Source organism: Coturnix japonica, chromosome 1 (assembly GCF_001577835.2).
Source record: "Coturnix japonica isolate 7356 chromosome 1, Coturnix japonica 2.1, whole genome shotgun sequence".
Classification (NCBI taxonomy): domain Eukaryota; kingdom Metazoa; phylum Chordata; class Aves; order Galliformes; family Phasianidae; genus Coturnix; species Coturnix japonica.
In genome coordinates this window covers 42,587,632-42,606,041 of record NC_029516.1, presented here as the reverse complement: position 1 = coordinate 42,606,041, position 18,410 = coordinate 42,587,632, and the positions used below count along the sequence as shown (strand labels likewise).

General features: G+C 39.8%; 1 protein-coding gene across 16 annotated transcripts in view; it reads left to right on the top strand.

Annotated features, from left to right (window-relative positions):
* ANKS1B (ankyrin repeat and sterile alpha motif domain containing 1B) overlaps window positions 1–18,410 on the top strand; it is a 393,719-nt gene that overhangs the window by 333,381 nt on the left and 41,928 nt on the right. For 15 of the 16 annotated variants that reach the window (XM_032444024.1, XM_032444026.1, XM_015858789.2 and 12 more), the window contains 2 exons: window positions 5,112–5,219; window positions 10,395–10,574. In XM_032444024.1, coding sequence (XP_032299915.1) covers window positions 5,112–5,219; window positions 10,395–10,574 — 288 coding nt within the window. Of the gene's footprint in view, window positions 1–4,137; window positions 4,157–5,111; window positions 5,220–10,394; window positions 10,575–18,410 lie in introns of those variants that run through there. The other variant, XM_032444021.1, reaches the window with a different exon arrangement.

The following is an 18,410-nucleotide window of genomic DNA, read 5'->3' as shown; positions in this document are numbered from 1 at the left end:
CAGTAAAGACTATCCTGAGCAATTCTGCAGAAAAAAAACGGTAAATTCTCACACACCTGAATCTGCGGTGGGATGGCACTGATTGAACTCCAGTGCACCACAGCTAGTCTGGCAGCAAGGGACTGACGTAAGCTGTGATGGGAATCAGAACCTGATTAAAAATAACATTTTTTCTTGAGAAGACTCCTGGCCTTTGGCTTCTTAGAACAATCAAGCTGCAAATCTGCAGCTCAATTGTATATTTTAGGGGAAAAAAACAACAACAAAGCAACATCAGTTCTTCATGATCAACGTATAGAAACAGAACTTATTAGGCAACCATCTGTCTCTGTGAAATGCTATCACCAAGACAACTGACATCTGCTTCCAGTTGGGTGATTAATTCAGGGAGATAATGAGACATATTTCATATCATTATGGTATGAAATCATAAGTCTCTTGCAAGTCTCATCATATACATAAAACATGATTGCTTGCATTGTGGTTGTGCAAACAAGAGGTGTAGGCAGAGCTGCAGCCAATCCCTGATCTTGAGGTGCCTAGGAGCTTCCATTGCACCCTGAACTTGTGCTTTGCTGAGTGTTTGGGGTGCCACAGAAGAATCCATACACTGTTTAAGCACAAATGAATGAGGGTTTGTGATAATATAGGGTAATGGTTTTGTGGCTGGAAAATATTGGCAGTTGCAGGATGAGTATCAGAATGAGAAATATCCGGTATCAACTACATGAAAAATGCAACAGAAGTTTAATACTGTTTAGACTGCACTTGGCTGTGTCTGTTGCTGATAAACCACCGCCATTCAATATCACAGCTGTCTGGTGTAGCTTTTACTTTCTGCCAGCACATTGCATGTTCCTATGAGAAAGGAAGGGGATGCAAAGCTTGCCTCTTTCCTCAGTGCTCAGTCACTTTGGGCCCAGGCCTGATTCCACAGGGCCTCACCCTCATGGAGCAGATCAACAAGTCCCCTTGGTATGTGTTACTTGGGCTTCTGTGTCCCCAGCATCTAACAGCAGCTGGAGATTAGCAGGAGGAGCAGGGCATGGAGTCATGTATCAGCTCTGTGATGTAGTGGCAATGGTCATTTTTTTATGAAAGTTTAAGGACACAGACAAATTTATCTTTCAAATTATGCTGTGATTACACCATGCTGTTTTGATCACTGTGTGTTGGGCTTTTCATTTGGTTGGGTTTTTTGGAAAGGTATTTTTGGGGTAGTGGTGATGAACTGTTGTCAGAGACATCAGTTGTGTGAGTAAAACTTGCCATATTTAGCACAAAGTGTCATCCATGTACTGAGTTTGATATAGTAAATGCATTTAATCCATTTTAGAGCTTTCAGTTACACCAAGTATGATAATAAGTGAGCTGTGCTGGCTGGTTGAGGTCAGCTTCATGGGTATTCTGGGCATTACCATGTGATCATCCCTTGGCATGATGTTGTGGCAGAAAAGTCATAGTCAACACATTCTTGGCCTACAGTTCCAGAATGGTCTGGAGTTTATTTCAGTATGATCAGCAGAACAGCTTAATAAAATTGAATTTAACCAATATTTTGGACTGTCTACTTGCTGAAGACCATGCCTACTTGGTTTGTCCATTTCTTCTTTTTAGCTCTAAATGTTACGGTTGTGTCCTTATTAGATGAAGCTTAAATTGTGAAGTGTCTACTCAAGAATTAGCAGTACTGTTCTGATCACTCTACTTTTCTACTGTGTAGCTACCTCCTAGTGTTTGACTGCCACTGTCCATTTTAGTCCAGACTGCTTTTGCTACTGCCATCCTAATTCGCTGATGCCATCCATTCTGCTCCATATGGGAGCTTTTTGTGTTATTCTGAAAGAAAGGGGATTGATGTCTTGCATTTCAGCAATCCTTATAATAACAACTAAAAAGAAGAAAAAAACCAAGTAGAATAATTATAAAGATGCAGTATTCGTTCCTACTATTCCATGAGTAAAAAATATGAGGCAGAAGATTGTTGTAAAAACGATGCTTAGTTTTAGATGCTACAACTTGTTAATTCCAGCATCTGCACATACGCAGCCACCAGGGAGTTACTGGGCTACATGTGTTTGTTTTTTAAAACATCTGTCAGCTAAGTCAGACTTCTAAATATGAAGTGTTGCATTGGTTACATTTGTGGATTTCTTACATTTTCCTAGTGGAATTTCATTTTGTATACTAATCATTGGAGACTATGGGAATAAAAATTGGATTACATTTGTGTGCATATGTAATTACTTTGGACAAATGATTTGCACTATCCTCCTTTAACTGCATTATAGCATCAAGTATAAACAAATGCCTGAGATAGAGTTGCATTATTTTCATCTCAGGTGTTGTGCAGTTGGTGTGTAAACAGGCATGTTGTCTACATGCTTTTTGTGTCTCAGTAATGAAACACAGGCTGTGCGAGGCCTTAAGTTGCACACGCAGTTTGATGATATCTTCTAGCTGATTACTGCAACCACACTGCAAAACTCTTCCATTGTCACATATGAAGCAGGCTGCAGTCCAGTTGACAGAATGTCTTGTTGCACAGCACTTAAGTACACTGCGTTGCATGCTGCATGGGAGATATCCATGGGCAGGTAACCTGTGGGCTAAATGCTTGCTAGACTTCTAATGGTGTTCTGATAAAAAAAGCATTAAGATGTTCCTAAGATATTGTTTGAGGCAACTTTGCCATTGAACACCATTGGCCTATATTTGTGGTTTGACATTTTTTGATAAATCCTGTCAAGGATAATCCATCACAGAACAAGTTTTTGGAGTTTCAGGGTGTTTGTTAAGTCTCATAACTCAAATATAGAAGTGCCTCAGAAAACAATCTTTTATATTGGTAAGTTGAGAAATAGGAAGAGTTCATTTCTGGAAGAAAACGAGTGCCTTCAGATAACAGTATGTAGTCCAACTGAGTAAATAGATCTGCTGGCTGGGGATGATAACGTTTGTGTAGGTTTCATCTTTAAATCCCTACCAGTTCAGATTTGGGGCAACTATCATTTTAGTGGAGGGGGGAAAGAAGTCAAATAAACTTGCCGTGTTTGTGGAGTTTAATGATCTGCATTGTTTTGATACTGAGCACTCCTTCTGAAATGATGCAACCATGTGACCCCTCCTATCTTTTATGTGGAAGTCCCCCAAGACTGGTGTCTTCTCATCTCCTGTTCAGCGGCTGTATGAAATCATGGAGAACTGCTTTGTGTGGATTCCTGTACCTGGTTTGATATAGCTAATAAGGCATTTAAAAGCACTGCAGACCTCAAAATGACCCAAGAATTGTAGACTGACTTAAAAATCTCTGGATAGATTCTCTTGATGATGGAGAAATCATTATGAAAGAAATGAGTTCAGTGAAGTACATTACCTGAGTACAGCTTAAAGCAGCTGTAGTTCATTCACGTGTTTCATACGGTTAAATACTGAGATAAACTGTGCACCCTTCTGTTTAACATTCAGTGTAAACTGAATACATAACTAAGTCTCCTGCGTGCCTCTGGCATTTCAATGTGTGCTCTCCTATCTCAGCCTTATGAGAGCTTTCGCAGATGTAGGCCAACACAAGGGAGCCTAAGAGGCTGGTTGGACTCCACAGATCAAGCCTCCTGCTGAGTTGCAAGGTCTCATCCACCCTCATCAGCTGCCTCCTATGTCATAGCCCATCACTTTATAGATTCAGGTAGACAGGATAATCTTGATATTTAGTGGTATCAGCACAATAAAAGAGTGGATGTGTGAATGATTTGACTTTCCTGTGGATAGGAGGTCACCCCCAGAATGAGGACTGTGTTGCTGTACCATAACCTGAGATTCTGGATCCAGGAGATGCCTTTGCAGAGCTGCCAGGCTTTCCTTTTTTGTTGTTTAATTTTTTTCATGAACAGTATTCTTAGCAGTACTGCTTAAACTGAGGTAATTGTTGACTTAAGAGGCAGTGTTTTTGGGGTTTTCTGGGGACTATCTCTTTTTCTAGGTTGAGTGAGAAATTCCTCTCCACTGAAGGCTGTTGACACTCGGTGGTCCTAAAAATAGTGGGAAGCACTGTCTTCTGGGAATGAATGGAGGCAGCTCTGGTGTATGAAACCATATGCAGCTTGGAAGAGTTACGTGAGGATCTGCTGTTGGAGAGCAGAGGCTTTCCTTTACAGTTACGGCTGCTTTACATTTTGAAGCAATTGCGGCCATTAGAGAGTGTCATCAAAATACGTTTCTTGTTTCTTTTTCCAGTAATCCTTAACTTTCCAACTTTCTGCTGCTTCTCTTTCTTTTTTCCTGTAAACAGTGGTGGTTTTATACATAGGAGGGTTGGGGAGGGATATAGGTAGGCAGTAATTGCAAATGAATATGAAACGCTTTTTTGGTGGTGTTCTTGGAGCATAAGAGCAGAAGGAATTTGAACGTGTCCACAGATGGTCATGTTTGTGTGCAGCAGATATTTTTTCACTGCATCTAATGGAAGCAGTCGAACACCAGGACAAGTTTTGAGAGAAAGATATCAGTCCTGTTTTTCTTACATGAGCGTGATTCTAAGAGATAAATACAAATGTGTGTATCATTCAGAGACTACCACAAAAATAATAATCAATAGGCTTAAAACTATTTGGTCATTGTGCAGTTCCTTTTCCCCCGTGTTACTGTCTCTTAAGTATCTGCTGGCTGTTCCTCCCTTTCTGGTCTCTAATACTAGCAACCTTCCCATACATGTGAATACCTATAATTCTTGTAATTCACTTTTTGACTCCATCTCTGTTTCCAATCTCCTCCTCATGCTCTGTTTTTTGTTTTGTTTTGGGTTTTTTTTGATCCTTTTTTATCATTGTTGTTGTTGTTTATTTGGTTTCTTGCACAGCTGCCTTCTCTTCCTGTGTCATTCTTCCGTCCTCCTTACTCATCTGAGATTGTTTTTCATTTTACACGTTCATACCTGCTTTGGTATCTTCCTTCGTTTTTGTGCTTCCTGTATGCCTTACACAACTCCATCTGCTTAACCTGATTAGTGAACTAATTGTTAAAGTGCCTAGAGAGAAAATGGCTTCACTCTGAATGGTTCTTCTTTAATTAATGATTGCAATGTTCAATTAGATATTTTGTCACTTTTCCAGGTCTTAAAAATTAGCTTGATTGGTCATCGTAAGCGTGTTCTGGCATCCTTGGGAGACCGGCTGCACGAAGATCCTCCTCAGAAGCCACCTCGTTCGATAACCCTCAGGGTGAGTCCCCACGAGCATTTGTTTGCATTTCTTGAAAAGTCAGAGAACATTTCCTGTATTCAAATGAAACCAACGGCCTCTGTGAGTGGGATTCAGCATCTCTCTCTTCAGCAGTTTACAATGTAGATGTCTTTGGCTGACCTGCTCAGCAACACCTGCACTTATAGCTACTGCAGAGAACTTGGTATTTTCTGTGTGATTCATTTGACCTGGTTCAGATGTCTGCCTTAGGATGAGGCAGTGCCTTAGAATTGCCAGCTTATCCTCTCAGCTCAAAAAGCCAACTCAGGAGCAGGTGTCTGCAAGCTGCATATCTACATCTGCCCATAGGAATCTCAGTTCAAGAGATCTGTACTGCAGAAAGAGAGTTGCCATCCTCCTTCCACATTTTGAGAATGCTCTGAATTACTTCTTCGGGTGTCCTTTCTTTAAGGAGAGCCTCTTAGAATTGTTGAGATATAAATGCCTTCAAGGTTTTACTGTGTATAAGAAGTTTCTTTTCATTTTTGTTTTTCATTAGTATTCCCTCTTTCAGAAGCTTCGTTGCAGTGTCCCTGGGTGTTTTTCACACTTGCCCCATCTTAATCTCCCACTGTTACACCAGATTCTCTTGATTTCTTTGGTCTGGCATCTTTGCTATCTTGCTGTCTCCTGCCCTTGCTGAGTTGTGGTCTGACCTATTCTTACTGTATTCTCTCCCAAGGAGTTCATATTCATCAGTTTTAATGTAGATATTTTAGGTCACATCTTTTGCATTTGATTGGATTTGATTATTTTCATGGGGCTGCATTTCTGACTGGAATCTCATTTGGGTCTAAATGTCGAAATGTCAGAGGGTGGCCTCTGCTCCCAAGACAAATTTCCTGGTGTTTAAAGAAATAGAGAAAGACAGAATGAGGGCTTATTTTCACATACACTCTGATTTCTGTGACCAGTCAGTTTTCACCCTGCTTATTCTCAAATGCCACATATAGACATCTTAAATCCCTTCCTCCCTAATTCAACCTATTCCTAATACCATCTCAAAAAAAAAAAAAACAAAAAACATGCCAGAACCCATTGTGTCCTGCTCAAGGCACATTACACAAATGTGCAGATATTTCTCTTGTATTTTGTATTGGGTGTACGATGAGAATAATTTCCTGATGCATGGCAGGTGTTAAAACACTCCAAGGAAAGAGGAATCATGGGCCGGCATCTGAAAGTCACACATTTTTGCTTAGTGCTTTCAGTGCGTCGGATTGGGGAATTAGTTTCTCTTCAACATGTAGGAATGTTTCCACAGCCTATTTTACTGGTTAGAATTGTATATTTTCAATGAATAGTGAGGATAAAGCTGGATGTCCTCCATCTGTAGTTAAAATGATAAAAAGTAGTCGTCTGCTCCACTGCCAGAACTACTGACTCGGACAAATGCTAAATGTCGTTCATCAGTTTGTGGTATTGGAGTCTTCACGGAGAATCCTAAAGGAAAGAACATGAGTTTGGATGAGTCTCCCACCATCTTCAATTACACCATTTCACCCAAGGGCACTGAGGGCAGAATATTCAGTCTGTAGCTTGCAATAATTTTTGCTTGAAACTTGGTTTAAATAAAATATCTGCTGTTATTAGAAGATTGATTTATATCTAATAGAAAAGATTGTTCCTTGTTTAAAGAGTGTACCTTTAAGGTCCCAAGGTCAACCTAAGCACTGCTAACTCTCCATCTTTTTTTGACTCTTTATATTAGTGTTGAAGACATTTCAAAGAAAGAGATGTTAAATATTGAGAAAAGGAAGAACTAGACAAATTTCTATGGAATGTATTATTCCCACATTAATAAGGACATGTTATTTTTATTTCAGTCGAATGCTCAAAAGTTAGAAAATGCTGCATCTGGGGTTACCTATACAGCCTTGTTGCATTACAATGCAGTCTTTAAGTATATGACCATTTTACCTGTTATTCACAGAACCCCATCCTTACCTTGTTGGCCTTGAAGGCTGGAAGTTAAATTAAAGGGATGACAACTGAGACTGAAAACCTGAAGAAGTATTACAATAGTAATAGTGATTTAACACAAAAAATGAATCCACTGGAGAGAATTCCCATTTTTAGGAACTGATTAGACAAACGCCTGTCAGGATTCAGGCATTTCTAGATGACCTGGGGAAGGATCTCTTAAAGATCACTTCCAATCCTGGACAGCATGGTTCCAGCCTGTGGGACTGAGAAGTGAGGACAAAGCGGATTTCAGTAGTAGAATGTATTATAAGGCATCCCTGCATTCACAGCAGGGTGGGAACATGGTAATGAATACATGGTCACTGTTGATAGCACCGTGCTGAATACGTTACAACATGCTGCCCAGCCATCCCCAACCAATCTGCAGATTTGTGAAGGAAATGAGAAAGTGGGTATGGAGTGAGGTAGAGGAATGAAGGAAGGATGAGAGAGGGTATCGTGATTAAAGGAATAACTGTAGCTATGAGAATACAAATTCACACCTGCTTTTGCCACAAAGCCCTGGGATTGTTCTTGGCAAGTTATTTAGATAACTGCCTCATAAACAGCCACTAATTGTATGTTACAGACATTTTGTGTATTTGACTGTAGTCTGGAGTCTGATTTATATGAGTGCAGAGCACACAGTACTGCAAATTAGATCAATGGAAGTGGAGTTTTGAATACAAGCAGTTGGAAAATCAGGCAACAGATACTGTAATTGGGCATCCAAAGAGGCTGATATTTATTAGCCTTTGTCTGTGTGTCTCAGCTCCCCATGCTAAAGTGGTGATTATAAAATGCCTGAAATCACAAGATGTGGTGAAAATAAATTGATTGAAGTTTGTAAAGCACTCACAAGCACCATGAAGATGACAATATAAGCCATTCTATCTTCGGAGCAGGATCTGAATAGAATTTAAAGAAGAGGTTTGGGGCCATGAGATGAGGTGAGAATAAAATACTGACTGCACAATAACTAATGATTACACAGTGCTGAGTATATGACAACATGCTGCACAGTTCAGGATCCATCTGAGCTGGGAAAATAGCACGGAGTCATACAGTTATGTCCTGTACCATAATGCAGAGGCACCATTATTCCTTTATTTCATGCCTTTGTAATTCTTGCCTCTGTTGCTTCCCTAGCAATCTTCCAATATTGATTTTTGAGTGAATTTCCTCTTTATATGCAGTTTGATAAAATATGAAAAACTTGATAAAAGCTGGAGTCTTGATATCCATTGCAGTCACCTGTCACTTAGATCCACCAGCGGCCATGTCAATCGATTGGTGCTGGCAGTGAGTGAATCATGATCAGGGTAAGAAAGATTTTGTGCCTAGTTAGGAGAGCAGGTGGCAGCCATTAGAAAGGAGTGATTCAGTGCCCCTGTCCTCAGTTTTCGGTGAAGGACAGTGAAGGTCATGTTGGTGACAGGCCTGTGGAAGCTCTAGGAACAGGCTTTGGGGATGGCACCTCTCCAGCCCTTCTGACAGTGTGCAGGCTGCAGCTTTTCAGAAGCTTTTAAGTGGGCCAAATGTAGGTGGATCTGCATGAAAGAGGGAAAAAGACTATTCCTGAGAGGAAAACACTCCTTTCTTTGCCATGGGAAATGTCAAGTACTTGTCTCAGATCATAGGCATGCCAGAGAACTAAAAAAAAAATAAAGTTCTCAGTGAATTAAAAGTTGCTGAACAACTTTATATCCCTGATTTTAGTCAGCCAGTGTGGAAAATACTAATCTGATATTGTAATTGCAAGGAACAATGCCACATCGACCACTGCAGTTCAAATATTAACATCACATATTACTATCACTTGAGCACATAAAGAGGTTTGCAGCTTTCCTTTCCATTCAGAAGAGATTACAACTCTCTGCTTTCTTCGGCTGTATCTTGTTTCTTAACAGCATGGAGTAAAGTACCTTAATGCTTTTCAGAATTAGGTTTGGTTCAATGTAATCATGCGTGAAATACCACGTTAATTCTTTCTTTAAATAAAAAGTCAGGGTTGTTGTGGGGTGTTTTTTTTTGGTTTTCTTTTTTTACTGTCCTTGCACAGTGGAGCAGGTCTCTGCTGCATCTCATTGTTTAATTTCTTCAGGTCCCTTCTTGTTTTTCTGAAATAAAATGCATTTTTACAGCAACTGGTAATTCAGTCGCAGTGCAAACATGCTCGCGGGTATGTTCTCTGCTCCTGAGAGCTTACTGACAGGATCATCTTCTGCTAGAAACTGAGCATCACATGAGGAATGTTTCCACCCAACCAGGTGTTACAGCCATGTTTTGCTGTCCCCTCTGAGTGGTGGCCGTGTGGGCTGACTAGGCAACAAGCTCCAGTACTGCTTCTGCAGATTGCAGTCACCAAGGGCTTTGCCACTGGTGTTTGTAAATTGTGTTTGAACAGTCGGTGTGATATGCGTGAGAACAGGTGTTTCCACAGATACCTGTGCAGCTGTCTGTCACCAGTGTGATGGCAGACCTTGGTGAAATGGATGGTCAAGAGGATGTGTTTGACTGTTTGTTAGATGGAGTTCATGTATCTATTTGCTGTGGTATTTGCACAAGGTCACAGTTCAGCACAGAAGAAGAAAAGGCTTTCAGGCATTCTAGGAATTGCTATTTGGCTGGCTTCCGATATCCAGCAGTTCAAGTTAATGTACATTCCATGAGACCTATAAAAATGGCAAAGTATCTATATTTTGTAAATGCTCTCACTTTTTTTTCTTTCCAGCAAGGGATGTTGCTAAAGTTCAAATCACTTTCAGATCATTTCTGCTGCTCAGAGTGGCTGCTCTGAAGTGGTGCAAATGTATTTCATCTTACAAACAGCTAGTGCTAAATCACAACTTTGTTTGGGTCTTGACAAGGAGTAACTCACTGTTTTATCTCTGTAGCAGTCCTAGAAAAGAACTGCTGTAATGCACAAGGATGTTTCTGAGAATGGATCTGCCACTTGCTTGTAGCGGCAGTTAAGTATAGGTATAAGTATTCTCTGTGCAGGCCCTGCACCTTAGGTAGCACATTTTTGGGGAAAGAGCCAAGTTTCAGAGTGCTGTCTGTCAGCTCCCTGGCCACATGCAAAGGAAGAAGAGAGCCACCTCTTAAAACTGTCTTATCCTTCTCAGATTCTGACTGAAATGCATTTTAAAATGTGTAGTTTGCTGTATTTATGTCCTCTCTGTCCAGGAACCCAGCGGTAACCACACTCCTCCTCAGTTGTCTCCATCACTCAGCCAAAGCACTTTCACTACTGGTGGCTCCCTGGACGTTCCCCACATTATCATGCAGGGCGATGCAAGGAGAAGAAGAAATGAAAACTATTTTGATGATATTCCCCGGTCGAAGCTGGAGAGGCAGATGGCACAGGTAGGATTATAACCATACCACTGAAAGGATGCTGTTTGCTACACATGGTTACAGAGCTGATTCTAACCATAGCTATTGGTCATCCATATATTAAAGCTGATTTGTTAGCCATGAATATTAACAGTTTTTCCAAGCTGTGTGTTCCAGTTTTATTTCAAATTGCGTAAGTTGGTGCGCCGTTTCTCCTGGGAGGAGGAATTTTGTGGGTGTTTAGGTGCCTCTCAGCTGAGATGAAGGTGCCTGCTGCACACCAGAACATGCAGACTCCCTCTGGCACTGCTTCTGCCTCTGGCTTCTGCAGGGAGCTGTAGATTCTTCTATTTCTGAGCAGTACACATAAAAATAAGCTGGCCAAATTTCACTGGCCAGAATTCAGAGGATGGATGAATTTGGTGATTGTCATATTTATTGAAAGAAAGGGTCAGCATTCTGCTAAACTTTGTGATCTGAAGATATACCTGAATAGTTAAGAAAATATTCAACTGTTTAACAGCTCACATGAGCTTCACAGCGGCATTAAATTGAGCTGGTTGTTAAATCAAGCTCTTCGTAGCCTCTATCTCTAAGTTTCTTCACCCAACTGTAATATGGGTAGCATATGTTGACCAGAGTGATGTTCTGTACCACTCTATCGGTCAGTAAAGTAGAGCTTTGGCACCTCATCAGCAAAAACAGCTGACCTGTTTTTTGAGAGCACTCACAAGGCATGCAGTGCACTGCAGTGCGAGTTGGGCTTGCTTTGGATCTACCATCAGAAGCAGCCGTGCAGCCCATGCAGCTTTCAGTGTGGCTCATCCCAGCACAGAGCAGGATGCTGCCTTCAGCCCTGCCTGAGCCTTCCCAGCAGTTGTCAGGCATGGCCCAAAATAGAGCTTCAAAATCTAGCCTGGAGATGGCAACAGCTATGCAAATAACTGTATTATGGTGAACATAATGAACAAAAGGCTGCAGTCTCTGAGCTAATTGCATGAACAAGAAGAGGTAATTAAATAAACAAGCCAAACAAGGTGCTGCTGTTACCTGGGAACACAGAAACAAATTGAATTCCGTTTGTTCAGAGGACATTTCTAGAGGAAGTGAAATTGCATTTGGTAGGGTGGGGCTGTTTCCTTGCCTTTTCAGATCACCTCATTTTCTGCTGTATAATACTATTGTACAGAATTAAGGGGAAAGTTGCCCGGTGAATGAGCTTGTTTTCAAATCAAAGTCTGCTGGGCTTTTGTGGCAAGAGCAAGGCTGAACTGAAGCTCTGCAAGGAAAAGCCCACTTCTTGCTTTGAACTTCTTACTCTTAGAAGGTCACGAAACTGAGAATTAAGTACTCACTTGCTCATGGCTGAGTAGACTGGGTCATCTACTTGGTTTATTTTATCACTTGGTTTACAAAACCCTGTTCTCACTTCCTCTTTTAGTAACTATCATTGGAGAAGAAAAAAGCCATAGTAGCAATTCTTCCTCTCTGCTTTTCACTCTTTTCTCTTCCTGTTTGAAGTGCTGATATTCCCAAGAGGTATGACATACTCTCATATGTATGGTGCCTGGAGATCTGCTTCAGGTGGTTGCTTTTCCGAGACTGCAATATTTTAACTAGCCAATGGGAGAACAATCTGAGCAGTACTACTTGTGCCACTTCAAATTACTTAAAACTAATAAAATGCTTTTTTTTTCTTCTTTTTTTTTTTTTCGGGGGGGGGCGGGGGAGGGGGCAGTTTGTACCCAGTGCATGACTTACTTCAGTGCCTTCTAACTTTCACTGTGGAATATGGCAGTTATCCTTTGTGACTCCAAAGGGGGAAATGGATTCATTGAAACCATAAGACAATATTTTCTGTTAGTCCCTGAACTCCAGTCTGATTGGAGTCTTCCTCAGCTCTGCCCCCAAATTCTGCACTCCTGTTTTATGCATAATTCCTTTGACTTTAATGGGAAAGTTAATGACTCCCTCTGGTGATCATTCTCACTAAATTGGACTCGCCCCATTAAGAGGCTAATCAGGGATTTATTCAACCATTATTTCCCAAAAATAGATATATTTTTTTGCAATATGTTAAATGGTACTCTGTGAAAATTAACCATATTTCCTTCCAGTTTTTCCCCCAAAGTCCCTTTGAAACCAAAGGTATGATAATTACTTCTGGAGAATAAAGGATATCCATTTTATTAATATGAGCATTCTGCTCCATGTTTTATCTCATAACTTGCTCCTTGCAGTTTGGAAATTCTTTGCCTTATGTCTGATCAACATCAACTTCTGAGGCTGATACCAATCCTGCTTGTCAGCAAGAATGCACCCCACAAACAGAATGATCTAGAGTGATTATTGGAAGTGCTTTGAGCATATCATTTATCTTAACTGCTTCTTTGCTGAGCTGTTTGCATGGTGCTGAATGAATCTGCATGTTTACTGAATGCCATGGTAAACATATGCATAATGTTCTCTGTGATTTTATGAAAGGGTTTTAGGTGTCTAATGAGACTAATGGGTATTTTACGGCCTTGAAGAGAAAGGCAAACACGTGTATGAGAGTTTTTTCATGGTATTGCTTTCATGGTCTTTTTTATTTCAGAATATGCTAGAATAAGACAATTTAAAGATTAAAATCTGAAGAGGATATATAGAGAAAATGATGAGATCTAAAGTTGCCATCTTTATCATGGCCTGTGTTTTCACTAATGTTTTACAAGGGAAACATCAAGCGTGTTGATCTTTGCATCAGCTATGAACCAGTATTTGTTGAAACAATGAGCACATCAGTTTAAATCTGTTTTCCTTTGATCTACTAAATGGGTTTAAACAATTATCTAAATGGTAATCAAATCTGTTTGTAAGTAATAGAAGACTTTATTTCCTGGAGGAAGCACTGATTTAAATTCACTTAATGTGGGTGGTTTTGTCTTAAGGCCAGCATGTACCCCCATTCACAGTTCCCCCAGCAGACCGTAAGTGACCCAAGAGGGAAAATCCTAATATAAACAGTGAGGAACAACAGCTGTGGAAGTTGTTGACGTCTGATTGGATAAATGAGAACTGCAAAAAAAGGTAGGACAGAAGATAGTGAGATGGTTTGCTTTCAGAAAAAGGGAATAAAAAAATCCAGAAAGGGTTGAATAGTCTGAGTCATCCTTGGCTGTGGATGTTGAGTTCTGAGCCTACAAGTTGTACATTAATGTGAACAAATTAATGTAGTTTAAAATAGCTGAGATTGCTCTTTAAATTGCCTAGACCTTTAAAATAGAAGTGAAATCATGCAGGCAAAACCTAAGGGCTTTGGAGCTGAAATCAATAGGAGGATCCCTACTGAAGGCTCTTAATTTACCCCTGAGATCACAGGGGGGAAAAAAAAGAAAGAAAAAAAAAAGACTATTTGTGGTGAAGAGCTCTGGAGGTTATAACACCGAAAGTGTCCTGCCAATGACAGGCAGAAGGAGATGTAGGGAGCACCTCTGCCCATTGCTCATTGGCAGCTGGTGGCACGAATGAGCAGGATCCCACAGTGGGAGGGGAGTCAGGGAAACTGAGTAAGATTAAGCTTCTTAGTAGGGTAAACCATACAGTGCCACCCCAGTGGGATGCAATGAGAGGAAGGAGATCCTTTAGATCAGAGAGTTAGAAAAGTTATTCACAAATCCTGGAAAGATATGTTAGTTTCCAGAAAGTCTGAACCCAAACTTAATTTTTAAAGCCTTCCCAGGTACGTTGGTTCCCATTGTTTGAGGGCTTTTGATTTTCTTTTCCCCAAAGCACAAGATAACCAGTAAATTATTACAATGCAGTGACTGGGTAGTAACTTTGAAATGAAGCTTCCTCCACTACTGGGATTATGCTTTGTAACAATGTTTTGTAAATTACAACAATTCACTGAAGGATTAGGACTGATAGGTAGGAGCTAGTTATTTAAATGGAGACGCTTTATGTACAGCAGAGGAAAAGTGGAATAAAAAAGAGACAAAATTAATGAAGACACATTTACAGGAAAATAGTGAAAAAACAGTTCTTTTTTTCTGAAACTATGCTTTCAGCTCAGTATCTTTCAAGTATCTCATGGATACTTGTGCATTCATTTCTCCAATACACTGTGGGGCTACATGATTTTAAATTGTCTTCTATTTTACAGCTAAGAAAGTTGAGGCATAGGGATGTTGCAACCAAGACAGAACTCTTGTCTGATGGAACCCATTTTCAGGTGGTAGTTGTAGTGGGTTTTTTGTTTGGTTCACTTCGTGGCTTTGTTTGTGTAGGTTTTTTTTTTTCTACTTTCAACCACAATATGGCGTTTTTATTTGCTTATTTCCTGCCTGTTCTTCTGTCTCCTTCTCTGCTATAGAAGGATTTAAAGATTATGGCGAATGGAGAAAAATATGCTCAGGAGAAAAATAATGTGTAAAATGAGATTATCGAAGAATGGATTTTATGAATGGTTGAAATTACTGGTGAAATAACAGAATTCTGTCCTGGTGGATTTAAGAAACAGTAAATACAAAAGTATGGATGCCTAAGTTATTTCATTCTGTGCTTACTTCTAATGTTTTCTTAATTCTGCTTTTCAAATAAGAAAAAGACAAAAGAAAAAACAAATTGTATACACTCTGAGGATGAACTAACACCATTTTAAAGAAAAGAGCATCAAATCCAAACAAGATGTTCTGTCATTTGTATTTTCAGGTGCATCTTGTTTTCAGATGTGGAAAGATGACTTGTCTATGAAGACCTTCAATTTAACATCAAAATAACTGATGATCTATTTTTATTGCATTGCATATGTGCTACTGAAATTTGTCTTTTTAATTCAGATGCAGATGTTATAGAATAACTCCATAGATTACTAAGACTTGAACCATCAATTTGAATAAACCTGCATCTGTGAAACCCTTGAGTATTTTGTATTTAGTGAACAAGGAGACTGTTAAAGGCACGAAAAATGTAAGCAACTTCTGTCTGAACAAAAATATTCCTATTTTTCAAAACAGTTACAGAAGCTAGCATTTTAGAACCAAAGCTGTGGGATGTGGATTATACCTACATGCTGCTTCAGCATATGGAATTAAGGAAGTTGTTTCTATATTTGGGACTAATGATCCAAACTAATGCCATAAATACTATACCAAGATGGGGACAGATGTTCTTTATTAATTTACTGTTTTTCACACTCAGTCATGTGAGCTAGAGGCTCTGCATTGGAAAGATTATATGAAAAAAATGGAGGAGAGTTATATGAAAAATGGAAAAGGTGAGCTAGCTTCTACTGACAAAGAAACTGTATTCTTGATGAAAAGCTGAATATTTCAGAATCAAAGCTGAATTTTAGAATCTAGCATTTGCGTTTTTAGCTCCTATACAAGAACTTACACTGAGAGTTTGAGCTCAGCTTGCCACTTTTCGGTTTTGGTTTTAGTTTTGCTATAATGTAGATACTTCTGCCTGATGTTCAGGACTGAAGCTACACATTTTATTTCTATGGGTGATGTTTGTACAGAAGTTTGCCTCGTGTATGCAACATGAAAGGGCTAGAGAGCACTTGTAGCTGGCAGCACCAGCAGAAGTGGAGTCACATGTAGCTGGCAGCACCAGCAGAATGGCTGGAGAGCTGAGGGTGTTTATTTCTTGCTCTAGTAAGAACTGGTATTTCTAATTTCTGCTCCACCTACAAAAGGAATGCTAATTTCAGATTTCACTCTCCATCTCCCAAGATCTTTTTTCCACTGGAGGATCTGTGATTATCCTGTTGGTAAGACAAGTTCTCTTGAGGGTTCTGGGAATGATCAGGGAAGCAGCATTTACTGGGACTGCACAACTTCTCTCCCACAGTCCTGAAATATTTAGAGTAGCAGTTACAAAAGGGACCAGACAGTCTCATTCATCCCATTTCACTTGTTTCTTTCAGCTGTCGCACCCTCAAAGATTGTTTGCCATGCCAAGTGCAATTTTCTGGGGTTTGATCCAAAATTTTCTTCATTTCTGGAGTGAGACTGAATTATAGTTAGTGAGATAATTTGCATCAAAGAGAATGGGATTTGCTGTCTTTTCTTCCATTTTGTTCCCTATTGGAGATGAGTAGCCAAGAGGTGGAAGCTATATCCTGAGAATTCATACCCCATTCTGGAATATCCCTGAATTCTGGATCCTCCCTCAAGGATCTGCATGATGCAGGTCATTGTGGATGCTCTCAACATATTCCCATCAAGTTGTGCTTAAATACTGATAATTATTCTCTACATGCGTATTTCTACTTCTTGTGCAACCACTGCATTTTGATTCAAGCTAGTTTGTGTACAGAGAATGGTCTCATCAAAAGTCACCCAAGTCCTGCCATGCTTCTCCTTTCTGATGCTGATTTAGTCGGCCAGTTTTCCAACAAAGGAAGAAAACTAGATCTGAGATTATTCATAATGAACAATGTCATTATAAACATCTTGAATTTTCTTGGCTCATGGAAGCTCTGGCTGGTAACACATTGCAGACAAGACCACACGTTTTCATTAGCTTTGATTTTGTAAATGTGTATGCTAATATACAGAAAGCCAGACAGAGAATTCATACATCCACACACATATTCCTGAATGTTTTTTTTTTTATGTCCAGTAGCAATATCAGAAGGTTTCAAGGGGCATGAGGACAAGGACATGGTGACTGGCTTTGTAAACAGTTTTGCCAGCCCCTGCCTTTAGGCTGACAGTACTTCCAAAATCTTTCTTTTCTCCCTACCTAAATATTCCCTTAGCCCTTCTTTAGTTCTTTCAGTATCTTCCATGACTTTTTGAAGAGAAATGCTACTAGCTTAGGTAGTAAGTACTTCAACATCTCCTTGAGTTCCATCAAGTAGACCAATGCTGAATATGTCAGGGCTGTCCTGTTCCTTCTGAATATGCAGTCCAGGTATAATTTTTTGTTGCTTTACTTCTTTCTTCTCCTTATAAATAGTACCATTTCCATAATCAGTCTTACTGGTGCATGTTCACTTCCAATAATTTATGCCTTCTGATTATCAGCAAAGTCAACCCTTTCATTCAAGATGGAGTTTAAATTAACTTCTTGAGTAATCTTGTTCACTTTACAAAGTACTGTTATCTCCATCACAGTCAGCAGCACTGAAGACCAGTATATGCCATGTCCTACATTTTTTTCCAGTAAATCTATGAGTAATTAGAAAGAGTTGAAGCAGATGGGAATGTGGAAACAATTTGTGAAGTGACTGGCTACTAATTTCACTGCAGGTGTCTGAGATAATTAGGCCCTGTTGACTTCTCTCACAGATGAAGTTAGCAGGAACAGTAAGAAATACCAATATGGTGTCTTGAAATCATGTTAAATAAATAGAAGTTAAAATGTCCGTAAAATAGCTCATGTAAAAGACTGTCATAGAGTCAGTCACTATATCAGAACTCACTACTGGGGAAGTAAGGGAGATGAACAAGTGGATAGCAGGACATGGAGCCTCACCTCCTTCCACTACCCCTATATCATGAGTAGCACATGGCAGGAGCTGTGTTGTGAAATCTATTCCCTTTCTCTTCCTGTCCATCAGAGTTGTTTCCTACAGTGACTAGATGGAAATCTTTTACATATGGAACATCTGTAGCTTGGACTACAGTATCACAGAAGTGTAGTATCATACTGTATCACATTCTTGTTGGAATGTTGTTCTTCCCAAGTGATAAAATGCATACAAATAAGATAAATGCATGCTTGATTCTAATCATACTAATTAGGTTGGTTTTTTTCTGTTGTTTACCATGTTCCTTAGGAAGATGCTCTTTCACAGGCCTTCTGTGAGAGTGGTACTAGGTGCCCAAGTGTATTTCTGACTATTGTGGTGGAAGTGCATGCACAGATTTAGTT